Consider the following 26,106-nt stretch of genomic DNA (forward strand, 5'->3'; position numbering starts at 1 on the left):
AGATGTTCTGTTTTATTGCTATCTCACAGTACATGTTTTTAAGGCTTGCTGATTATTTAACAGGGGGAATGGTTTATTGCTTAATTTAAGTATCTCTTAGGCAGCACAATTGTCTGGCTGCCAGACGATACTTTGATGGCCACGGGATTTTCCGGAAATCGAACTCTAGAGCTCTCCAGCATGAGAGTTCGCAGCCCCCTCTGCTCACCTTGGCAGCCAGTGCAGACAGCAGTGCATTGCCTGCTGCTTTTCTGAGGCTCAAGTGCATGTGCAGAGATCTTTCCATTTGCTCCTACCCTTATTTTGTCTGGGAGTCCGGGGCAGAGTGACCGACGGGTGTCTCCTCAGCTTTTGCAAGCTCACCTGCGAAGACTGACTGTTCAAATAAGCACTCTGTGACATTGGCCTGAAAGCTTCACCAAGGGAAAACCCACAAGTTACTCCTTCCCATTCAGAGGTTCCTCTTTGGAAAACCAAACTTGAAAAACTAATTCCCAGCTGGCATGTTGAACTTGGGAGGGATCCAGATGACAGCTGGGAATTGGGCATCTTGAAAAAGAACTTTCTGAGCAAAAAGAAACCGAAGGTAGAATATATGGGTATATATAAGAGAGAGAGGGCAAGAGAGAGAGAGAGCACATGTCTGCATGTTCTTTTAAACAGGCTGCTGACAAGGTGACCCAGGAAGATTTCACTGGCACGGATCAAGACCTGTGGGTAGAAGAGGCAAACCTCCGGACTCCACTGGGCTCTTCTTCAGCACGGCTCAGCTGCAGCCCTCCCTGTTTGGGTGCAGACATGTAGCAAATGCAGACTGGGCTCAGATTCCGGGACTCAGACTGCACCGCCAGCTTCAAGCGCAGCTTTGTTCCTTAATAAAAATGGCTCAGGGGTGGGTGGAGCTGCCCGAACAGAGGCAGTTCTTTAGAAAAAGGCCCAAGGCCTTGGCAGGCTGCATGGAGGCCTGCTGGGCACCTCCCCCTGCATTTCGTGCCTCTCCATCCAGAGCGAGGATTTTTAACATATGGGACACGTTCTCCACCTGCGTGACTGGCAAGGGCAGGCATGGCCTGGGTGCAAACAAAGCGTTTGTCTGGCATCCTCTGCGGAGAGTTTGGGCTCGTGCAAGCAGGGCCACCGCCCCAACCCTTCTTCTGCCTGCCCAGTGTCCCAGAGCTTAATTTTAGAATCTCGCTGCATCGTGCCGATGGCAACGCAGAAATTCAGGAGAACACGCTGTCCTTTCTCCCCTGGCAGTCACACGCTGCAGATTTTAGGAACAGAGATCCTCCTTTCTGAACTCTAAAACAGGCTGCTGTCAAGGTGACCCAGGAAGATTTCACTGGCATGGATCAAGACCTGTGGGTAGAAGAGGCAAACCTCCGGACTCCAATGGGCTCTTCTTCAAAACGGCTCAGCTGCAGCCCTCCCCTTGTGATTCTCCTGGCTTCTGCCAGAGAATCCTGGTCTCTGGAGTTTGGGGATGGCAGGTATTTGACAGAGGCACCCAACTTCTCTCACACAGAACTGCAGCTCCCAGGGCTCCCTGGAGGAAGCGAAGCGCTAGCAATGCAGTCAGATTTCTTTTCGCACGGACATGGCGGGTGCGGGTGTAGTCAGGCTGGCCTCTTTCTTCCAGGCTGCTTCCTGGCTCGTTTAAGTCACAGAAGCTCCAGGGCGCTCCTGGGTGGGCTTGCCGCCCTCGGGAGCCCTCCCGATCCGGCAACTGCAGGCTCTGTCTGGGCGGCTCCTCGGAGACGTCAGGGGAGTTGCGCAGGCTCAACTCCGCCATTCAGGGAGCGGCTGTCGGCCTCGTGTCTGGCCGTGGGAACCCTTGCCTGCTGGACCGCAGACTCAGAGGGTCCCCGGCGCCCTGCCAGGCCCTGCCGAAAGCATGGGCATCAATTTGTAATGCCTCCCATAGCACTCAAACCAGGGGTCACCCCAGGAAGTGGACGGGTGGGAAGCTTGGGGCAGATAAAAAGATGCGGCTGCTTCATACATAGCTGAGCTATGGAATCTGCTGCCACGGGAAGTGGGGATGGCCGCCAGTCGGGGTGGCTTTCAAAGGGGACCGGACAGATCCATGAGGGAGGAGGCGATCAGGGCTACTAGCCTTGCGGGCCACGTGCTCCATCCTTCTGCAGAGGCGGCCTGCCTGCCTGCGCCAGCTGCTGAGGAGCTGGCCAGGAGGAGGCCCTGCACCCGTCCTGCTAGAGGGATTCCGTGGGCAGCTGGCTTGGCACCGTGTGGATGGAGGGCCAGACGAGATGGACCTTGGTCTGATCCGGCAGGGCTTTTCTGCCTCAGAAGGTAGGCACTGCACCCCGTGTCTGCAGAATTCCCCCGAGATCAGTGCGAGCAGCTCCCACCACAGCCATTAAAGACCCTTGCATTTACGGAAGTAATGGCTTCTACCTGGCTCGATTTTGTGTCTTCCGATTTATTATTGTGCTGGAAGTGTGCTATGGTTTTATCGGTCGTTCAATTAATACTGCAAGCCGCACGGTGTTCCTTTGTGGGGAAGTGCTGGGGGCCCGAATTCTAGCTCAAAGTAGCTCAAGGACCGGCAGGGGCGAATGCAGGAGTGAAGCAGAGCTTTCGGCGTTTCTTCTTCAAATATGCCTCCTTATAGCGTGTAGGGGGGCAATGATGAGCAGGGATGGGGGCAGTTACTGGGACACCCCAGCTCTGGGAGTGCGCTTCCCAGTATAGCGAGGCTTGCGCCCACCCTAGCGATGTGCCGGTTCCAATCTCAATTCAGGGTACCGGGCATTTTACCTTGGTGCTGCTTTTATGGTGAATGCATTCTCCCCCCAGTCATTCTTTTTCACTTTCTTTGTTCCTTTAGCATTTCAAGTGGCTTATTGTTTATTTCTTTTATTTATTTAAAACTTTTGTATAGCATCCACTACCAGGGACAGTCTTACCATAAAACAAAGTGGAGCGCAGCATCCCTTCTATACAATTAAAAACCCACTTAAAATTACGATCTACACCTTAAAAGACCGGGAAAATAAAAAGCTTTTGGGCTGGCACTGAAAAGAACGATGTGGCTGTGCCAGACAACCCTCTCTGGGGAGCATATTCCAGAATCAGGGGGCCACCACAGAAAAGACCCTTCTTGCTATCTTGCAGCCCACCCTAAAATAATTTCATTGGAGAGTAAGCTAAGAGGGGCCGAGTCTTTACCTGTGACGAAAGGTTTCTGGATTATTAGAGGGCTTTCTACCTTTTGGGATACGAGTGTCGGACACCATCTGCTGGTATCAAAGGAATGATGCATAGCTCATTTTCTCAGTTTTGCTGCTAAGGAGGCAGCTCAAATTTCACAGCAAGGAGGAAAGACCGATTCTGGAGATATTCAGAAGTCTAAATGCATGTGTGGGTGTACGTTTTTTAAATCCCACTGCCCCTTCTGGTATCTGGGAGAGCAGAAGCCAGCAAAGCTGACTTGAATGGGCCTGGTAGTGGGGTTTGGAGAGGTTAAAGTGCGAAACATCTTGAGATCTACTCTCTGTCCCCCCAGCCCCTAATTCCATACTGAGGCTGGATGTCAGGTGATCACTTCTAAAAAGCAATGAGGCTGGTGCTAAAAAGTTCACAGATAACACAAGAATTGTGCTCAAGTCATTTGGCAGAACCTGGCTGGGGAAAAGTCATCTTACCTCGTGTAGGTTGAGCTCTTTGACTTTTTCTTTTAGAATAACCTGCCAGGAAAGAAGACATGTTAGCAGAGAATTCAGTTCCAAAAATAAATTACAAAGTACAGTTTGAATTGTTTAAGAACTGCAAACCAGACAGCAAACTAATTTTTCTCCCATGCTCAAAGTTTTAAAACACATCTTCAAAACTGCAACACTCTCAGTCTAATATTAGAGCTGGATGTGCGAAAAGAAGCCCAGCCAATGGGAAAAGGGATGCAAAACTTACTTACAAAAGAGTTAAACTGTCTGGCATTTTCCACTTTGTACAACAAAGTAAGCATTTGCAAAATGATGCAGGTCTGTAGGTTTGCATCCTTAGGGGCCATTTGATTTTTCATGCCCGGGTCTGCTCTCTGTGCCATTTTGCAACCGCTAAGGGTTTTTTTAAGAGTCTAGGAAAGCTCTGGTGGGGGAGTTTAACAGCAAAACTTCTGGCTTGGCAGTAAGTGAGCAAAAATATACACAGATTTTGTGACTGAGAAGTAAATGGAAGGGAAAGAGATCACATGTATAACAGCTTGGAAACACACACACACACACACACACACAGAGAGAGAGAGAGAGAGAGAGAGAGAGAGAGAGAGAGAGAGAGAGAGAGCGAGCGCACACCTGCATGCATCTCACCTGTTTGTACGCATAAAGCTCTTTGTGCGCTTGATGTCTCAACCTAGAAATCAAGAACAGAAAGAATAAATATGACGGGCCATTCCCAAGACAAAAGCACTGCCCGCCGGGTGGGGGAAGACCCTCCAGTAAAGACCATCCAGAATGTTGTTTCCAGGCCTAGTTGCCCCAGATACAGAGCAAATCACTCAATAAGAAGCTTTCTGCACCGAACAAATACAGGCTGGAGGTAGGGGCAATTCCATGTCACACTAAACCATGGTTTAGTGCAACAGACACAAGCTGGCATGAACTGTGGGGAGATCCCCTCTGGTCCCCTTCTCCCATGTGGCAAAGCAGTGGCCTTTGGAAGCCTTCCTCTGTCAGATTTTATTGGAGTTGGACTCCCATCATCCCCAGCTAGTCAGGGATGATGGGAACTCTAGCTCCACACCTCTGGAGGTCACCAGGTTGGGAAAAGCCAATCTATCCATCCGTATAAGTTGTTCTCTTCTTGGAGTTCATCACGCTGCTCCATGAAGGACACGTGGCATTAAGAGTGCTCTGACCATGCCAAGAGTGCCGAGGGACCAGAGGCAGCTTGTGGGCGGGGAGACACAGCCCTGGGCAGAGCGTCTTCTGTCAGGGAGGGCCCAGCTGGCTGCAGCAGCACTGGACAGCTGGGGCATCCATTCTCCCATAATGCCCCACCGCAGTTCCCGTTGTGGGGCACTGTGGGATATGGCGAGCCGCTCCGAATATCGGCTGAGGGAAAAAGCGGCCATGGGCTCAAGAGGGGCCCCAGCAGTCGCCCGAGGACGCCTGGGGGCCTGTGGAGAGCTGCGAGCCTCACATGCCCCCGGAGTGCCAGGAGAAAGTGGGCCGGGCCTGTGCTGCAGGATCCCGCGGGCCACGCAGGGAGCCTATCGCCTTACCACCACGATCCCCGGCGGGTCTTGCTCTGCCTCCGCCGGGCTGAGGGGCGAGGCACTCGTCTGTCTTGCCCCGCGGCATCGTCCACGCACCGATTCCCCGACATCCCCTGGCTTCTGTGTCCCTTTCCCACTCTGCAGCAGCTCCTCAGCCCATCGCTCGGACCCCCCGTGGACGGTCCCCCCCCCGGAGCATTCTCCTGGCCTTGGTTTGCCCTCGGGCATCCCTGCCTGAAGCCCAAGCTCTGCCTAGGCTCTGTGCTCCACAGTTGCGATCGTGTTAGCGTCGGCTGGTACTTTATGGGAACGTTCCAAGCAATCAGCTCCCAGAAGAGTTCTTGTACCCCCTCATCTGTTGGGATTTAGAAAAGAGAGGCCAGAGTGGAGCCTGGCACTGGTCTAGGAGCACCGGAAGCTGCCGGATGCAGAGTCTGGTGGGGGTCCGAGGTTTTAGAGGGCAAAAACCTCCATTTCAGCATTTCACTTCCAGGGTCCCCCTGATGCGGAGGGTGAACGCTTTCAAGTGACCAGTGCAAACCAAAGTACCAAGTGGGGAGAAAACGAACGAATAAATAACATTTTTAATAGATTTACCTCCATTAATAGTACACTTAACCTCTCCGGGTTCAAAGACAGAAATCTGTAAAACAGACAGTACAGTCTAGAAGAAAAAACCTGGTCAAAGTCTGACAGTTTGCAAGCGGGAAGCATTAAAGACGCAGTATCTCTAATTAGTGTCTCAATCAATCAGATACACATACGGCAAACAAACACACCTCTCTCCCAGGGTAAAATGCTAGCAGAGTGTTATTTTTTCATGACCTAAGAAAGTCCCTACCTTGAAAAAGAAGAAGGAGAAATCTGATAAAAGCATTTGCTCTTGAATAGGCAGAATTTTAAAGAATACCACAAACAGTTGAAGGTTAGGCGTTTGCGTTTCCTGCTATGGCGGGTCCTGGGCGGGCTTTTTTTAATACTTAAAAAATGCAGTGCAAGAAACCAACACAGCTTGAACTACAAATTAGTACTGCACTTTTAAAAATTTAATTTTCTTTTAACTCCATGCTTGCTTGTGCTATAGCTTTAATGCAAAAGAGAATTATTGTCATCATCGGCTCCTGATGATTGCAGGAATTTCTACCTCCCGATCTAGTAAACAGAAGTATTTATTTGCCCAGAAGTGGACACAAAAGGAATCCCAGTAGCTTTTCTTTTTGAAAAAAGGCCTTTGCGTGACCGTGTGATGCCCATGAAGGTTTTAAGGCAGGCTCAACATGGCCCAGAATGCCACTGGAAGTGAATGGTACAGCTCCTTATGGGATCACCCCATACCCGTGGGAGAGTCTGTCCAAACTGAAATACCTTCTTCCTTCTAACAATCTTCCTACATGCGAAAAGCCATTAGTCTTCCTAGTAATGTGTTTAGCTTTCCAAGTTCAGGGAGCTTTGGACGAAAACCCGCACTTGTGCGCTCTCCTCATAGCTGCTAAAGCTGGGGGAGACCTGTGATGACCGTACCACGTGCCTTTCTGGGGGCTTCAGAAGGCCTCTTTCACAACCTGCTTGGAAATCTACGGGCAACTCCGCCACGCACAATTCAGAATGGCAGCGTTTTAAATCTGATGCCCTTTCTGCAACGAGTATCCACCGGTGCTCTTTTCCCGTTACCAATGAGCAGACTGGAGTCTTGCTAGAAGTCACGCAAGTCTCAGTGTTAAGATCAGGACCGGCTCCCCAGAAGAGGAGGAACGGCACTGATGCGCCTCATGGGATGAAGAGATACTGCATCTTTAGCTTTGCGAGAAGAACAATGAGTGACTTGTTTAATCGGAGCACAATTCCAGTGGAAAATAATCAACTTTCCAAACCGCTTCATGTTCTTAAATGCAGTTTAATCAGGCTCAGCAAAAGGCATCAGCTGCTAAATGAGATTTTCTCAACACTGCAGTAGAACACAGTTGTAAGGCTGAAAAAGTAGATAAAAATTAAAATGAGCCCAAGTCCCAATTCTCAAGGTAGACTAGAAAGCAGCTATTTCCCTTGCTGTCTACAGTGAGAAAAACGACTCTAGGTGAAGACCAGGCAAGGAGGTTTTTTATTTTGGAAGAAACAGATTGTGCTTTTTTTTTCTTTTCATTCCTCATAAAATTGCTTATACGGGAATGTGTATGCCATAGCAAAAGCACTTTATGGCTGAATCACCTTTGCAGATTTATTGTAAGCCCGACTTATGTGATTACAATATTGGACGTGGCGAGGAGGTGTGGAGCATTCCAGCATCAGCCAGCAACCAAAGATGCTGATGGTACCAAATTCTACTGCAAAAGAAAACTGTAGAAGGTGCACAGAGGATTAGGGCTCCGATGCACAACCGGCGTTCCAAACATTTGCTCTCAAGTTTTCTTACGGGTGTCCAATGCTGGTACTCCGGCCTCTGTTTGCACGGCCAAAGGAGACACCATGCTTCATCCAAGAGGGAGACATTTCTGGATTTTTTATTTTCACAAATGGAGGAGCCAAGTGAGGTATAATGGCTAGAACGTTGGACTGGGACCCGGGAGATCTGGGCTGTAGTCTCCACTCGGCCATAGAACTCGCTGGGTGGCTTTGGGCAAGGCCTCAACTCTCAGCCCAACCTACCTCACAGGGGTGTTGTGAGGAGAAAACAGAGAGGAGGAGGAGGACCATGTGAGTCGCCCTGGGTCCCTCTCAAGCGGAAAAAAGCAGGAATTGGCATACGGTACTAAAACAAAGAATTCACCCACAAGGCCTCACACTTCAGCGTCCGCAGACCATTCCTCCTCCGTCCCAGTCTCAAGGTTGTGGAGACACCATGGACTGCAAGATCATCAGCTCTCCCCCTCCCCCACGCCTCCCACTGCAACCTGCTTTTCATGACATTTCTCTCACTAAAGAGATCTGGAGGACCGGAAAGCTGGCTTGTTGTTTGTGATCTTTTGGTTTGCACCATAAACTACCCCACTAATATGGATTTTAATTCGATCAGTTGGGAAGATCAATCCTTTTCAAAGCCTCTTGATTAACTAAAAAGGTGCTGCAATTCTTGGAGCAGCTGTTTTAAATAATAATAATAATTATTATTATTTAAGTGCTTATTGAAGTATGGACAGCAAGCCCTACTCCCTGCTTTAACGCCTTTTGTAGAATAAATGTGTACGCACTTTTTTCCTTTTTGCTTCCGAGAAACCAGCTTTGCTCATTCTCAGATACAGTCATATCTTGAACCAGAAAAACCAACCACGAAAATCCATACAATTTAAGCAGCCGAAATTTGGTCAAGCTGGGGAGAGACCCCTCCCACCTAGATAAAAGAGCACTTATCTACCATCTCCAGTGCAAGTGGCCTTGAACCAGGTTGGGACGCTAAGCATTTGCTTGGCTGAATGGTTCGCCTGCACCTCTTCTAGATACAACCTGGAACACGCTGCATGCCTAATGAAGCCAACTCTGAGTCCTTGACCACATCTTACATTAATCAGGTTCCTTAGGAGAAGCAAGGATTCTGCTTATACTCTCTGGAGAAAGCCACTGTTGGACAGATGGGTGGAAATGCATAGAAATGTTCTAATAATAATAATAATAAAAAAATGGAGACAAGTGGCATCAGCTAAGGGCTTAGCTACACTATGGAGCAAGTACCTTCTCCAAGCAGGTACCTTCCCAGCTCCTGGCATTTCCACCCAGGACTCCTAAGTCCTGCATACTCTGTGTGGTCATATTGTCCTGTAGGCAAGGCTTTGCAGCCCGGTTAAGGTGGGACTCGCACCTTGATGGTTTGTGGCCTGCCAATCACAAGACTACAATCAAGACCGCACTTGAATTAAAAGAAAGCGGAGGGCACCAGATTGGAGAATTTTGTTATAGATGGAGAGAACCACTCAAGGGTTGAATATGGGCTGAACACAAGTTGTGGTTGAATCATGGGTTATTCTTTTGTCCAAACCCAGCAGCGTTATCAAGCCATGGATTAACCATGAAGAGAATTCATGGCTTGCTGTTGGGTAGTTCACCATGGTTTGGTATCTCAGCTAGGTTCAGACAACACAATAACCCATGGTTCAACAACAACCTGCATTTCAGGGACACGAATTCTTGGGTTCTCCGAACCAGTTAGTATCTCTCTCCTGTGGATCCTTGGAGTGCTAGTACCCATAACAGAGATGTCCTTCCACTGCAGGGAGCCTCTTATTGGAAGAAGGGGAAAACCTGGCATCAAGCCAGGGGATTTTTAGCATCCTTGTCGAACTACGGTTCCCGGAACTCTTGGGAGAAACCATGATGGTTAAAGTGGCCATATAACCCAATATATATATATACCCTTCCATGCTTCTTGAAGCTGCTCTTAATTCTGTACCAAGATAGCCGTAAATGGACTAGCCAGTGGGCACCACCTTAGGCAACCAACCCACTTTCTTTTGGCTGCTGTGTTTGTAGCCCAATAGTTAGCCAAGGCTGTGCCACAAGTTTTTGGGGTGTGGGTCCCATCTTGTTTTGGCAGCAAAGCCTTGCCAACCAAGCACGACACAATATCCCTTTGGAACCCTTCATGTCCTCTTGCATGCAGGAACTTCCCGGTTCGATTTTTGGCATCTCCAAACAAGACAGGAAGAACGCCTGCTGAGGTCTTGGGAGAGCTGCCGCTGCCAGTCCGAGTCAGCAGCACTGGCCCGGATGCACCAAGCTTCCAATGTTCCATTCCATGCCATGCAAGGCTGCCCTGATCGAGTTGACTGACCAAAGACGAATGCAGCATTTTGAAAAAGAAAACAAATCAAAGAAGAAGACAAGAAAACTTGAGGGCGTTCACAATCTTTGGAAAGACATTAATTTGCACTCTTTGAGAAAACATTAATTTCCCCATTGTTTGAATGCCTACTGTGTTGCAGATCCTTTGTACTGCAACCGTGGTTTTCTCCACCCTTCTTTCCTTCCGTAGATTTAATGCGTAACTCATTCTGATTCAGGGTACAACGCACTCTAATTAATAAATACCAAGCGCTCACTCCAAAGGGTGTATAACCTACCAAACTATTAAAACTTCAATGACCGTGACATCAGTCAGGCGAGGTTAGAGCAGTTTAAAGAAACACCATCATAAAAGCATTCATATAAATAGGAAAACTCATTAAAAACCCGCCACTTCTAGTTCCCATGTGCCATAGCCCTGCTGCACCGCACGTAGATTTCAGCAGCTGTTCCAAACCGTGGAATTCCCCTTCCACTGGTGATCTGACAGCCGAACTTTCCCTAAAACCTGCTTTGAAATGGCCATTGCAAAATTCACACCATATTTTACATTATTATTTTACCCATTTTAGTTATATTATTATATTTATGATATTATATTTATGGGAAGCATCCAGTTCAAAGTGTATAAATAATAAAATTAAGGAAAGCAGCAACAATGCTTAATGCTCCAACACATTTTTTTTAATGCTTCTCACTGTTAAGGGAGCTTTCATTTATATAAACAAATGGCCATGGAGCAACTGGGAATGGTCACCTCATGGTGCCATTTCCCTGTAATCATTCCTTTTTAAAGCACTTTCCATTCTTGGCAGCAGTAGCTGCAGTTCTTTCCTGCCTGCGATTGTGAAAGGGTCTCTAGGCGTCTATTCAACGGTCTTGACTTCTGAGTACAGGTGCGTTGGAGGACGATCCAAACATACTGGCACGAACAAGGTAGTCCCGCTTTGCAGCAGCGGTTCCCAAGCCACCGCAGAGCGTCGGAAACCCAGCTGCACCTGGCCAGAGGCCTACCTAGCCTAGCTTCATCTCCTGCCACTGTTCAGCAAATGCTCCTGCGACGGTCTTGCGAGCACGTGCAGGGAGAGGGCGTGATAACTGGAGGCAGCTGGGTGGTCATGTGTCCCCTTCCACAGAGGATGGTCCTCTGTTTGAAGGCACCTTTTATTTCGAGGGCTGTCCTTTCCAATTCCGGTTCAGAGGTGAAGAACCATTAAGTGTAATTGCTTACCCACAATTAGCACACGGATAGGTCACATCTAGGCAGTCTTATGCCTGCTGGTGAGACGCACTGTATTACTATTTAAACAGTGCAGATATTTCAAAATCTGCAGTACTATGTAGAAATGACCATCTGCAATTTATGCAAAGCCCTCTCCGTTTTGTCACCTTCTTTGCCGATTCCTGGGCAGGCGCTCTAGGGCAGGCAGCGGGGGCAGCTGTGGGGCTGGTCGTGGGCGTTACACACAAGGGTTTCATTCAATAAGCTGAAGGGCAGTGTGCCGGTGGTTCTAATCTAGGCTGGGGAGAAATGCTCCAGGTTTCTAGGAAAAATGGAAACGTGTGTTGCGGAACAGCTGTCCTGAATCTAACATCCCCTGGAGTCGTTGGGATACAAATTCCAGAATCGCCAGCTACTGTGGAAGCTATTGTCAAACAGATACGGAGGGCATCAGATGGGAGAAGAACGGGCCATGTTTCCATTTCAGCTGACTTGACACCAGAACGGTCCACCCCAGCGCAAAATATCACGGCATGTCTCTTCCAAATGTGCTTTCGCTTTGACAGACGTGCAGACACGGCTGAAAGAAAGCTTCTTTCAGGAGTCCTCTTTCAAAGCAGGGCACTGCATGAAGTGGCTCACAACCGCGGCCAATAAACCGGAGTGTGCACAATACGGGCCTTTGTCCCCGAAGTGCCAACAGGAGCAAGAACGCAGAGAGCTGAATGGAAACCACAGGATTCCTCTGCCCCGAAGAGGATCTTAAAGCAGCCCTCCCCAGTGTCTCTCGCAGAGGTCCCACACCGATCCCGTTGGCCTCCACGCTCTCGCCAAGGGCTGTCTTTCCTCCGCTTTGGACAGATTAACAAGTCAAGACCATTTCATTAACTTCTAAACTGTGCTGCTCTGTGAGCAATGCTCCTAGGGGAAGGCCCCGAGGGGCTGCTGGGGGAACGTGTCAACCGTTCCTCAAGCACAAAGCATGCAAATGATTCCTTAGAAAGAGAGAGATGAATGGAGGGATGGAGGCCTTCCAGCTGGGGATTCAGGTGCAGTCCCCATGTTGAAGCTCAGATCCTGCCTTTGATTTTTAACCAAGAACATTACTTTTCTTTCAGTCTCCCCATTGTCCTTCTGGGAAATGAGTATCGTATGACTGGCCGTGCCCACCACGGCAGCCATTTTGTGAGGCTGCCCACAACAGTCTCCCACAATTCCAGATGTGCCCACTGACCCAAAATGGTTGGGGGACCCTGCTTTGGAGAGTGCAAGGCAGAACATTTGTTTCCACCTACTACCCCATTTAAACTCCACTTGCCCAAGTCATGTGTGAATGGGGAGATACACTTCTAAAGAAGTTATACAGAGAAAGCCATGGAGAGAAAAGAGCCATGCACTGGAAAAACAATCGCCAGGTCACTAAATAACCAGCAACGGTTCCACAGAAGTATTTCTGCAAACAAACGATGCAAAATCCCTCGGAACTTCAAAGCATTACTGTGGCTACTTCTGGCTAGAAGCCATCTTGAAAAACAATTAAGACAGCATCTAATAGGCGACCAGATGAATCACCCTGCTTTGAAAAGAGGGGAAGATTTGAAAGTTTCTCAAGTGTCAAGCAGAATAAAGACCAGGGATCAAAACGCCAAGCGAAGGCAATGCAGCTGGGGGTACACCTCTGGCTGCACAAGATGAGAACACCTTTGCTGAATATGTTAAAAGCCTGATGGGATTTGGAGTACTAGTGAATGAGTGAAAACAGACAGATGCTTCTCCAAGCATAAAATGCTCCCTCTATGCCTGCCCTGTTTCAAAATATAACCCAGCATTTTCAGGGTGTTTTGTTTTGCAATAAAGGAGGCAGAACCTCCAGGGGGCCAAGTGAATCCTGCCTGTCTGGGAAGCCAACCGAGTCCTCCAGGGTTTCCAGGCGAGTCACACGCCCATCTCCTGGTGCCCCCCCCCCCCCGATCATTTGATGGTCGGCAGAAGGTTATTCTCCATTCCAAATATCTGAGATGGCACTCCTAAATCTCAATTCCTGGATGGAAAAAACCGTAAGGTCAAACAGGAAGATGTTTTCATCCCACTTTCGTTCTCTTTGGCCTGCCCACCAGAGAAAGGTCCTCTGAGGGCTGCTCCAAAACTGAATTTGGACTGTGGACAATTACAGGTTCCACACCCTTGTTTTAAACCGAACATAGCAGGCTATCTGTTCCCAGGGCTGGCATTCTTGGCTTAGAGGTGTACTGGACCCATCTTCCCCAACCAGATGATCTATGGACATGTTGGACTACAACTCCTAGCATTTCCCAGCCAGCCAGGAGTTGTAGTCCAGCACATCTGGAGAGGTTTCAACTGAGGAAGGCTGCAAATTAAAAATGTTTTAATATATAAATAAATAAAAATTCCTACTGAAACATGCTCAGAATTTTGCCTGAGGGCCATGCTATTTGAGGAGCACAGAACTTCAGCTTGCCACGTCACTGAGACACTTGCCCATGGGGGCAACTGCAGGTCCTGAAATATATGTATTTATACATGTTTTTGCAAACACTTTTCCTAATAAAATGTACTATTAATGTTTTTTCACTCATGCATGCATTTTGTGTGTGCACTTTCCCCTGCTGCACAAATATTTGTGCCCAGATTTGACTGAAAAACTGAATTGAGAAAAAAGAGAAATGTGTATGTCAAGGAAGAGCTTTGCTTTAGCTCACTTATTGGGTCAAAAGTGCAAATCAGGTAAGTTTGAATCTACTGGGGAACCAAACAGATCTCTCCCTTGTCTCTCCATGAATCACTGGGTCATCTAACCCGGTTTTGCCTGCCCTGATGGACAGCAGCTTTCCAGGGCTACTGGCTGGTTCTTTCCCATCACCAGACACCAACTGCAGATGCTGGTGCACCTGAAACGGAGCGGGCCACCGTTGAGCAAAAGCCCTTCCGGATCTGCAGGAGGAGATCTTAGGGCAAAGTGCCAGGAGAGAAAAATCAGCTTCTGTTTCCTCCCAGACAAAAGGCAGGACAACTTCACAATCCGAGGAGAAGCACACTGCTAGGCTAGCCCGGTGCCAGATCCCGAGCGTCTGGGAGATGTGTTGCAGGGTCCTCAAAACCCAGGGCTCACCCTGCATATATGCAGTGGCGCAGCCAACACACGATGCTGAGCTGTTTCTCTGCTTGCATTGCCAAACCGACAGGTCTTCTAGAGCTGAACGTCTGCCTCCTGGACCTGGTGCCTGGGGCAGTCACGGGCCGTCAGCATAGCCCCTTCTGCTCTGCGCGTGTGGAACCTGGGATCTCGTGATGTTGATTCCCAAGAGAAGATGGCTTGCAATGACCACCTGCAGCTGGGTCTGCTTTCCAGAGGAGAGCAGCTCATTTTTAACGTACACCTGGGTACCCTGGCTTTTCCCCACTAGGTGCTGTCTGGAAGGTGTGGGCTTCAACATCCATCAGCCCCAGCCAGCATGCTGGCAATTGTAGTCCAAAACCCCCGGCAGGCTCCAGGTTGGGGAAGGCCGGTCTCAACACTCAGAGCCTTAAACACCCTGTCTCCTTACATCCCCTGCTCCGAACCAGTAGAGTATCTAAGATTATTCCCTGCTGGATTTGGCCAAGGGTCCATCTCTTTCTAGCACTGTCTGGCCAACACACTGAGGGGCGGGTGCGGGGCACTCATGGACTGGGGCTGCCCATGGATCCGAGGCATGCATCATTCGCCTGCAAGTCCAGAACACATGCAGAAAACCGAGCACAAAGTGACTGCAAGCACCAACTTGCAGAAAAAACCAGAGCAGCTGTTTGAATCCATGCCACATGACTGGGAGAAGAGGAACCGGGCTCACAAGAGGCGTGGCTTGTTTACCTGATCAGGTAGCAGCAGAAGAGTAAACTGAGGATGAAGACGAAAATTGCAGTGCCGAAGACCACGATGTATATGTTGAGAGGCAGGTTCTGGAATCCAATGTTTGGCATCCTGAAACTGTAATGTTGGAAGTCGGAGCTCATGGATGGTCTGCCGGGAAGACAAAGGGAAAACGAGGGGGTAAGAATTCGGAAGTACTTCCAGAAACACTGCATGCCTGCTCTGGAACCAGGACATCCTCGGCTCATCTAGAGTATCCTTGTAAGGAACAGGCACAATATGAGGCTCAAAAGGATCCCAAACATAGAAAAGCGAATATGCAGCGACCAAAACAAGGGAATCAACCAGAGGGATGCAGACAGCTCAGCAAAACCGAAATCTGGCCATGGCTAATGGGAGCAACCGGGAAGGGCCAAGCCCACCTTGAAGCACAACAGCTGCATTTCGAGGCGGCCGCCTGCGAGGTTCTCTCTGCTGTGCAGAATCATTAACTCTTTACCTAGCTGTGCAGGGCAACTGGGATACGCAACACAGCTTGCCTCTGGTTATGGGCTCCAGTGCGGGGGGGGGGGGGGGGGGATGCTTCTACGCATGGATCCCAGGGGGGTGACTGGGAGGGTGGAGGGAGAACTACCTGCTGGTTGAACCTGCCTGCTACGGACAAGACCTAGCAAGTGCGGAAGGGCTGAGCTGCGAAGCAGGAAGTCCCTGGTTCCAATCTCGCTTACCCCCAAGCCACTGCTGAGCACGCGCCTTCCAGACAGGGGTCCACCCCTGGCATCATCAGTGCAAGGAAGGGGTGGCAGCTGAGGAGAAGGGCCGTTCCCCACTGGAGACCCCAGGCAGCTAAGCTAGGGCGGGGGGAGGGATGGCAGGACGGCCATGCAATGGTATCCCACCCTAGTGAAAAACGCCCCCTGCCTGGAAGCGCCTTCCCAGACGAGGCAGCTCCTGCCGGCATGATGTTGCCAGAAGGTTACCACTGGCAAGCTGCCCTCCTCACTTCCACATCCCCACCTTGCAAGGAGGGAAGAGGGAGGGCAGAGTGCAGAACTCAACACAGCTGGCCAAACCCTCCCACTTCAAGCAGGCCCAACTCCAGAACCCAGAAAAACCCACCAGAGAAAGAAATTAAGCGCAGGGGGTGCGGGGGGAGGGCTTTGCAACACACCTATCAGCTTAATTTGATGTTTTCCTTCCTAGATGTATATGCAAATAGACAAAGAGAGAAGAATGTATAAACAAGAAAGAAACAGATGCTAGAAACCATGGCTGTGACTGCACTTACATGCTATGTGGCATTGGGATAACAGCAAAAGACATCCGCACCAAAAATGCAGAACGGACCGAGTTGTTCTTAAATAGCTCCCTTTTTAAGTGGCTTCCACCTAGAATGAGTAATGTTCGTTTGGCAGTTCCAAGCAGCAGCACCTCCTTCGGTACAATTCCCCTCCTAAAGTTTTCACAGCCCAGCCAGTGCTGGCTCCCCTCCAGGACCGCCAAAGCTCCGAGCTGATCTCTCTCATTTGTTCTGATTTGTTTCCAGGCGTGGTTTTCCTACGGTTATTATTGTTCGGCTCACAAAGGGGAGGAGAAGGCGCGGAGGAGGAGATTTCCATGAACCATGTGGCAGTCCCAGAGGAAAATTACAAGCACCATAAAAGCGGAACTTTACAGCTTTCACATGGCTCTGCCTGCCCAGCGGCCTTTGGGTGGGTTTTAAGCCCCAGGCCCCCTTTGTTCCCCTTCTCCAAGTAAGCAGGGTGGCTCCCACATGAGAGAAAAAGGATGCTAGCCTGCATGTGACCCACCGAATCACAGAGTGGAAGAGCTGGAAGGGGCCAGAGGGCCACTGGGTCCAACCCCTGCTCAGTGCAAGACTCCCAGTTCAACCAGACGGCAGCCCAGTTGCTTCTTGAACACTTCCAGTGTGGGAGAGCCCACAACCAGTCACTGGCTCCATTCTTGCACTGCTCTAACAGGAAATTCTGTCCGATACTTAGCCACGATCTGGCTTCCCGTAACGTGAGCTTGTTATTCCGTGTCCTGCACTCGGGAATGAACAAGAAGAACTCCTGTCCTTCCTCTTTGTGAGAGTCTTTAGGTACTTTAGCGTGCTTTCCTGTCTCCCCTCAGTCTTCTGCTCGAGGCTAAACACGCCCAGTTCTTCCGAGCTGTCCTCACAGGGCTTTGTCTCCAGTCCCCGGATCACCCTTGTTGCCTCCTCAGAACCCTTCCCAGCTTGCCTGCATACTTCTCAAACGGCCACCCCTCCCCTGGGGCTTATTTTGCACGAAAAGGATGCCACTGTGAAAGGTGGGCAGTCCTTTGAAATAATATATGACCCATGCACGGTATTCTTGCATGGAGGACTGCTCCACACACCAGCTAGACCGGCCCTGCCACATCTGTAACACGTACGGGTGTTAACAGCAGCCCAGTGGTGTAGTTGTGTGACTGGTGTGAGCCTTCGGGTGGAGCTGCAACCTTGGAACTTGTTCCATATGGAGTCCTGATCACAGGGAAGTGACTTTTGATGGCACCCACCTTGGTCAACTTAGAGAATCGGGGCCCAGTGAGGGCTCCAGGGGAGTGTGGTGACCAAAGACAGGGCAGTGGTGATCTGTCGACCCCCATGGGGACATGGTGGCCGGGACTTTGTTTCTACCAGCCCCACAAGGTGCTCATTGTGAATTCCACCCATTCCTTTACTGTGCACTCACAATTCCTCGCTCATGAAAGTTTGGAGGCGCTCTACCTAACGTCACCTGTCTCCAGGGCCTCTCCTATTCTTTGCAATCATTTCTGCAGCTATTTTCAAGATTGAGAAAGTGCAATATTATTTGTTGTTGTTGTTGTTAGTCGCGAAGCTATGTCCGACCCATCGTGACCCCATGGACAACACTCCTCCAGGCCTGCCTGTCCTCCACCATCTCCCGGAGTCCCCCCAAGCTCACACCCACTGCCCCAGTGACTCCATCCAGCCACCTCATCCTCTGCCGTCCCCTCCTTCTTTTGCCATCCATTGTTCCCAGCATCAGGCTCTTCTCCAGGGAGTCCTTCCTTCTCATTAGATGGCCAAAGTATCTGAGTTTCATCTTCACTATCTGGCCTTCTAAAGAGCAGTCAGGGTTGATCTCCTCTAGGACTGACCGGTTTGATCGCCTTGCGGTCCAAGGGACTCGCAGGAGTCTCCTCCAGCACCACAATTCAAAGGCCTCAATCCTTCAGAGTGGTATTATTAGGAAATGGCAAAGTGAAGTTGGTCCACTGGACTGCAACACCATCTTGTGGTCCGTGTAATGGAGCATACAGAAAAACAGAGTATGGAAAAACCCTGCTAAAAATGTGTGAAAGAATTCAGCAGCCGAAACCTCAGTACGGAAGCGTCCTAGGAAGAAGAACCTTAATGAAAGGAGGAGACAAGCAGCAACCCAGACCTTGAAATACAGGGCTGGTTCCAGCTCTCTAATTCTAATCATCCTGACAAAAGAGAAAACATGTGACCAAACACTATTTTGGAAACAGAAACTTAGATGAGGATTCCTTTCTGAAGTAATGGGAAGGATATTACAATGCGGTGAGTCATCACTCCAGAGACCAGTAACATGCTCCAAAACTATTCAGGGAACAGGAATAGCGCTAGTGGGAAGGAAGTATTTTGTCAACATGAGGACGCACGGGAGTCCGGAGAAGCAACCGTTCAGCTTCTCTGGACGTGTGACATGCATTTGCCTGCAATCCCTGGCATGACTGCGAAGGACCCTGAAATTCACAGGAAGACGCAGTATAAACAGTTTGGCCCACTAGACGCTTTAAGTGGTTTGAGAATGGCAGAGGAGCATGCGCCGAGTGCGGAAAAAGACTTTTTACATGTACAGCAGACTCTTGACTATCCAGCTCATGACTATCTGGCCTCCGTACGATCCGGCCTAGTTAAAAATAACTATCAATGAACAGTAAAATAAGTTTAAATAATTTTTGTAAGAATTAACCCTACGTTTTACATGAATGTGTTGTTTATTTTAGAAGTGTATGTATTCATACAGTACAGTGTACATGATTTTATGTTTCCTGCAATTAAGTTAGACATTATAAAATTTATCTTAAAATGTGTACAATATTTTTATCCTTGGACTTCCTTTTTCTGTAATACATTTTTAAAACGTACAGTACAGTACATAACAAACATTTACAAAGTACTGACCTGTACTAAGAGGTCAGAAAATATGAATAACAGCAGGTTTTGGTTAAAAAAAAAAGGTGTTTTTAATGGTATGGGTGGGGCAGGAAGTGAGCATTTATAGAACTCCGGTCTATTTGGCTTTTTTGGTATCTGGCCTGCCCTTCTGCCACACTAGGCCGGATAGCTGGGGGCCTACTGTATACCTATGGCTGAGGTGAAGCACAGAATCCCAGGTTGTCAGGTCCGCTGAAGGACCAACAGCCCTTCCAGGTAATCCTGCAACTACCGCTGGATTCGGCCACCCTTCCTCCCCAGGAAGCACCCAGAAAGCAGACGGGGGCCCAGCAAAGGTGACCATCTTCCCCACAGCATCCTCTGTCTTGTTTTAAGAATACTTTATAATCAGGGCATGGGCGCTTGGGCTTGTCCATGGTTACAAATGCTCATTATATTCTTTTAAAAATAGGCACGAGCCTTTCCTCCAACAAAGAGGTGCTTATTCCCCAATTCAGTGTGTTTATCGCTGTGGCTGCAGAAGTCATCTTCGTGTTTGGATTCTGTTTTGCTCATGCAGTCACGATGGTGTCATGACTTGAGTTTCCAGTGAGAAACCGCATGCACTCAGCGTGCATCTTCTGTAAGATCAGTTGGCAAAACGCCTTCCAGAGTATCTTGCAGCCACATTACAGGACTTCAGACGCAGGGGTCAAACGTGGTGTTTGGGATGCGAAATCTCAGTTGCGTTCTTCACAACAGAAGTAACGCGCACGGCCATTAAAAGACTTCCTGCCCAGCCAAGACCATCAGCCCCGGCACCGCTGCTCACTGATGCTTCAGTGTCCAAGCCCCCACATGACCACCCCATTGCCATTTATTCTTGCAGTGCTGCTGTCATTAAGTGAGTTGCAATGTGAAACCACACCAGCTCAGTTGTAAAGGGCATGAATGATACAGAAGATGAATTACGGAGGCTAAGAGCCAAAAGTACAGACACACACAACTGCGCCTCTCCAGCAAACTCATTTTGGCCAGCAACAAAGATCCTTTCTCTAAAATGACTAAACCAGCCCTCCACAGCCTGGGGCCTTCTAGATGTGCTGGACTGAACTCCCAAGCATTCCCCAGCCAGCACCAGTCTCTCAGCAAGAACTTCAACAACCCTCTTGCCAGGCTTCATACTTTATAACAACACAGTTATTTTAAAAACCCAGCATTATGTGAGTGGATGTTTCTGCAGACACAAAGTCATGGAATCACAGAAAAGTAGAAAGGGGCCATGAAGGCCATCAAGTCCACCCCCCCCGCCCCGCTGTTGCAGGACACCAAGTCACACCATCCCACTCAGAGGGCTGTCCAGTTCTTTTTTAATGCCTCCAGTGTGGGAGAGCCCCCCACCTCTCCAGGCAGCTGGTTTCACTGTCCTATTGCTCTGATGGTGAGGAAGCTCTTCCTGATGCCCAGCCTGAATCTGGGTTGCCGCAACTTGAGTTGATCACACGCTGAGATAATGTCCTGCCAACTGTTCCCTCTGCCTGACCCCCCACACCACAGCTACCGAACTTGAGACTTCATGTGGCAGGGTGCTCCCTGCCGCCCACTCCTTTTCCCATGTGCCACAACATGTCATCCAATACCACTGCAGCAATTCCACTGCAGAATGCTGAGTTTTTACAATGCCCTTTTGGAGGCGTGTGCAAAGTTGCCACAAGTTCTGAGCTACTCAGAGTTCACATTCAGAGCACACCAACTTCCTCAAAACCTTTCTGCAGAACCGTTTGGCAACCTGGCTGGAGCAGCGGGCGCATCGAATCCAGTTCTTTTGGTGCTGAGAGAGATTGATTCGAGTGCCTGGGAATCCGAAAGTCTATTCAAAGCGCTCCTCTCCAGTTTCCTGTTTGTGAAATGTGTGACCCTCGGCAACCTTTCCAGAGCTTTCTGCAGAAGGCAAGGACTAGAAGTAAGAGGCTTTACCATCTCCCTGACAAATGCTCCTCAATTAAAAAAAGCCCTTCACATAGAAAATTAGCATGCCAGGAAGAAAACTAGCCAAAAACCAGCGTTTTTGCCATCTACTCCTCTTTGTGGCAAGGATTCTTTCTAAATGACGAATGCATTCACATGTACACGTGTTCCTATGTACACATGTGCTCATGCACACCCTGTGTCCGACAGCTCCAGGTGCACATGGGCTCTTCTAAACCCTTTTGTGAGCGGCGCAAGGTGGTCTGGCAAAGCCTGGCCGATCCTGCACAGAAGCTTTGCAGAACTGGGAAGGCAGGGCGAGAAATGCCTTGGGGAGCTTTGTTCTCAGTCGGCTCTGGATGCCACCCCTTGGGAAACCAGAGGGGGATTGGGCAGTGTGTGAACCCAATGCTGGCTTTTGGTCCGATTGATGATCCTCAGGCGACCCCACACGTCGGGGGATGGGGCGGAGCGTTTGTATGGGCATCCCTGCTCCGTCTGAGCCCGGAGTGTGCCAGCCCAATGCCTGTGCTGGGCTTGCAACCAAGAAAGAACTGTGATATGTACGCACTGCGGACCAATATTTTCGCAGTGGGAAAGAACAGCTTGTACCAAAGATCTGATTGTTAAGACGCGGCGTTCCCTGCAGTCCTAAACTAAATGCTGCGTGTATTTGTCGATTTGGGATGGCCGACATGGGATGAAGGAAGATTTAGCCGCCTTCAGAGGACTGTGCCCGCTGAAGATGTCCTTCCTGATGGAAAGACTGCTGGTGTGGGGAAGAGACACGCAGCCTTGAAAGCAGAGATACGGAACTCACCTGGCCCACGGAGGCTCCGTAACCTGCCTGCATGGCCACCTGGGGATTCCCTGGAGGCCAGGCCGCCTGGAGGATCCCCTGGAGTTAACAGCAGGGACATGGGCTGAATAGGACTTGGCTGCTGGTGGCAGGGAAGAAGCTGCTCCTTCCGGCACTGGCCAAGCCTTCCTTTGCAAGCTTCGTGACGAGTCCTCCCTGGCGGGAGAGGCACGGATCCTGACGGCTCCTGACAGCTGGGGTGGTGACACTGCTGGGCGCACGATCTGGCCTGCAGAAGACCTGGCAGTCTAAACCAGCTCTGCACCTCTGCTTCAGGTATTTGGTCATGTTGCTGGAGAGGCCATTCAATTTCAGGGAACCAAGTCATTCCTGAGGGGGTCTGAAATGGGAGTGTTAGATTTGAGGAGCCCCCTGAAGAGTCCTCATTAGCTCAGCCCTAGACCTGTGGGTTCTGGCGAGCTACTTCAGGGCGAAAGGAGTGACGGGAGACTGGAAACTGCACCTTTAAATATCCCACAATTCCACCCAAGTAGTCCCACTGAAAGGCATTGTGGGAAATTGAAATGGCAGTTCCCAGGACTTGTGTCCAAGCGCTGACTGGAGCACCACGAAAGCACTGGAGGGGAGTCACTGGTGGCCTGGTTTGGTGCACGGTGAATTATCACCGTTGCATCTTATTGATCCCCCAGTGAACTCAGGAAACGTGCAGGGGAGCTGCCCCTTGTGATCCTCCAGGTGAGAAAGACAGCAGGGCATTTGCTTTCACTGGATACGTTTTAATGTTTTTCTTATCTCTTGGTTATTTCATTGGTGTTTTTTTAGCCCCCCTGAGCCACCCTCCACTTAGAGAGTCCTGGGACAAATTTAATGTGGAATGTCAATTGGATGAATAAATAATCTGTAGAGGAAAGGCAAATATACAAGTTTAATAGAGAGCCCAGTATGGCGTAGTAGTTAGACTGTTGGTCTGGGACTTGAGAGATTCAGGTTCTAGTCTTCACTCAGCCATGAATCTCAATGAATAACTTAGGGCCAGTCACACGCTCTTGGCTTAGCCCACCTCACAGGGTTGTGGTGAAGCTCAAACAAAGAGGAAGCAAATTAAGACACCTGGGGTTCCCTGCTGGGGACCCCCCCCCCACCATAAATAAAATACAAGGAAAAAGCAAGATAAAAAAGATTTTAAAAATAATTTAAGGCACATGGCCTCTTTCTGTTTAATGCACCTCGGTGTATGCACTTCATTTGAGAACAAATGAACGATCCTCACCCTCTTTGCCTGCCAGACGGGGAGGTGGGTCAGGAAATAGCTAAGGGACTGAATCAGCCGATGTGGAATGAGGAAAAGACGCCCATCCTCTGCCCCGAAACGAAACCGTGCACTGACACAGGAAGCCCCCAGGGAGTGGGGAGCCTCCTCCTGGCTTCGCGAGTGCCCCCCATGCAGGTGAGCCGCTGCCCACAGTCTCAAGCCCTGGGCACTGACCCACACTGCAAGGCCGTTGCACAGATCGCGGTGAGGCGCACGAGAAGCGCTCCGTGATGCGACGCAAGCGCCGAGAGCCGCGGCCGGGAAAAAGTCAGAAGGCAGCGCATTAGCCACGAACGCAGCTAAGCTCCTTTAATTCCAAATCCATTCTGCTTCTCTATGAAGAGCCGAGCTTGCCAGACTCCCCGATGAAGCTTGAGCGAAAGGGTTTAAAAAGCGAAAGCAGGCACGCCAGCACCAAACCGCTCCCTGGGATGGCGCATCCTCCTCGTCTCCATCGATTCAAGGCTTCACACGTTTTTTGCTACGCGGGAAAGTGGCCTCGGAGGAGGTGGGAGCCAAGCCTCCGCTGCCTGTTTTGGAAACACTCTTTCCAAAGTCCGAGGGATGCACCCCTCCATTCGCTGCAGCAATCTGGAAATGAAGAGAATGCCCAGCCTTCCCACGTCACAATCGCTGGCATGGCGAGAAGCAAGAAGGGAGGCAGAGAGGGACGGAAGGACGGACGGACGGATGGGAGAGAGGGGGAGGAAGAAGACGGGAGGCAGGCAGACCGGCAGGGAGAAAAAGGGAAGGATGAGCGGAAGAGAGAAAGGGAGGCAGAGGAAGAAAGGGATTAAGAGGAGGGAAAGGGAACAGGGGGAGAATGAGCAAGAATAAGGGAGGGCAGAGAAGGCCAAGCGGAGGCGAGCGCATTGCTTGGCCCCTGACCACTTTGGTTAGAAAGAGTGGGGAGAGCAACCCCCATTTTCTGCGAGCTTTCCAAAGATCCGTGACCCAACCGGAGGCAAAAAGAAGGGCACTTTTATGCTGATCCCACAAGCAAGCAGGTTTCCCCATGAGGCTGCTGGGGACGGAGAAGAAATGGAGCCAAAAGGTGCCTCTTGGGTCCAGGCCAGGGCAACCCTGAAAAATGTTTTGCGGGATCAGAGCAAAAGCCGTGAGAGACCAGCCGCCTGCCAGCACCTTTCCTCAAGGTTTTCTCGCCTGCTCCCTTCCTCGCCCATGTCATTCTCAGCACCCTTCTGCTCCTGTCCTCCTTTCCCGGTGCCTCCGTCTCCTGCCCCTTCACAAAGGCCAGGCCCAGTCCCCACCCCCAAACCGCTCAGCAAAACTGGGGAAAAATACCAGCTGCTGTCCCGAGTGCAACATGGATTTGTAATCTTTTTTTTTCTTTTTAAAAGGAAATAATTCACCTTCGGAAGACAGATAAGGCACAGTGCGAGGAGAAAATACCAAAAATGGCAGAGAAAGGAAAATTACAGCCAGTGGTTGCAAGAGGGTGATTATTTTGGAAGAAACCTCCAAATCGGCCCAGGAAATACAGGAAAGAAAGATGGGAAAGGGGAGGCTCCAACGTGTGTTTTTACTTCCAAGAAATGCCAATAAAAGGACGAGAATGTGCTGCTGTTATTTAAAGCAGAGGGGAAAGTTCAGTGGCTGTGCTGCAGCTGGTTGTAATTTCTAAGAAACTATTTTTTAACTTGAGCAAAAGGGGCATGGCTGGAGTGGAGCGCAAAGGAGGGGTGAGGCAGCAGTGAAACGTATACTAACCTCACGCTTTTAGATGTTTTTGAAGTTTATTAACAGCGCCTGGAAACACCCATGAAGGCAACAGAATGACGAAAACATTAAGGTGACAGGGCACCCAACGGACTGGCTGCCAGTGCAGAGCTAATAATATCCGCTCTAGGGCGGGCACGGCTGCGCCATTACGTTCTCATCCGTCAACATCGAACCCAAATTCTGTTCTCCCGCAAGTAAAAGTGAGAGGGATGCTCCGTAAGAAAAGTCACTGCGGGAAAATCCAGTTGGAGGCTGGATTCAGCGCAAGTGGAGCGCCTGAGACTGGGCAAGGCTGCTGCAAAGGGGTTTTTTTAAGGAGGGGAGATTGTAAAAAGATTTTACGAGGGAAGTTCTGCCTGTGGGTGGTTGGGTAACTGTTGATTGTACAGTAACAGCATGTCCCTCTCCTCCTTTGCACATTCCAGCCACAGACACACAGCCCGAGTCCAGACCCCTGCCTCTTGCTAGTGGCCTGCTCTGAGACTAACCTACCTCGCAGGGTTGTTGTGGGGACAAGATGGTTGGGGAGGCATGGCATGGGCCCATGTCCAGGCTCTCTGGGGGAACAGCATGAAAGGAATGCAATGAAAGCAAGCTGAAAATTGCACGTGGTAGGCAAGACATGAGCGGAGCCAGCTGGAGCCGGGGGTCAGGCTAGATGGCCTGGGAGGACCCTTCTGACTTGCTCAGTTTTTATGTTTCTAATCCTCCCAGTAAGTCGATAGTTGGCATCATGCTGGCCCCTCCCTGCCTTCACTGCAGCTTCCATTCCCATCTGGAGCACACAGTACCATCTGTACAGTGGCTCTGGATGCCAACAGTGTGTGTGAACCTTCCACAAGATGTCAGCAACAACCAGCAGTGCAAAGACCAAGCATGAGCCGGGCTGCCTTGCGCTTGCTAGACTTCCTTCCCACGTGCACAAGGAAAGCTAAGCTGAGACCAAATCCACAAACGCCCAGGGATTCTAGCAGTCTCTCA

General features: G+C 49.9%; 1 protein-coding gene and 1 long non-coding RNA gene across 5 annotated transcripts in view; one reads left to right on the top strand and one right to left on the bottom strand.

Annotated features, from left to right (window-relative positions):
* RNF24 (ring finger protein 24) overlaps positions 1-26,106 on the bottom strand; it is a 71,583-nt gene that overhangs the window by 12,902 nt on the left and 32,575 nt on the right. For 3 of the 4 annotated variants that reach the window (XM_044428353.1, XM_044428354.1, XM_044428352.1), the window contains 3 exons: positions 15,103-15,252; positions 4,332-4,374; positions 3,669-3,710 (listed from right to left, as the gene is read on the bottom strand). In XM_044428353.1, the coding sequence (XP_044284288.1) occupies positions 3,669-3,710; positions 4,332-4,374; positions 15,103-15,245 (228 nt within the window). In that variant the 5' untranslated portion in view covers positions 15,246-15,252. Of the gene's footprint in view, positions 1-3,668; positions 3,711-4,331; positions 4,375-15,102; positions 15,253-16,390; positions 16,476-26,106 lie in introns of those variants that run through there. The other variant, XM_044428351.1, reaches the window with a different exon arrangement.
* Positions 21,877-24,961, top strand: LOC123022563. The gene is made up of 2 exons (XR_006414536.1): positions 21,877-22,385; positions 24,744-24,961. It is a non-coding gene; the product is annotated as an uncharacterized LOC123022563 (long non-coding RNA).

This window comes from Varanus komodoensis, unplaced genomic scaffold (genome assembly GCF_004798865.1).
Source record: "Varanus komodoensis strain SLA01 unplaced genomic scaffold, ASM479886v1 scaffold2, whole genome shotgun sequence".
In the NCBI taxonomy this organism is placed as follows: Eukaryota; Metazoa; Chordata; class Lepidosauria; order Squamata; family Varanidae; genus Varanus; species Varanus komodoensis.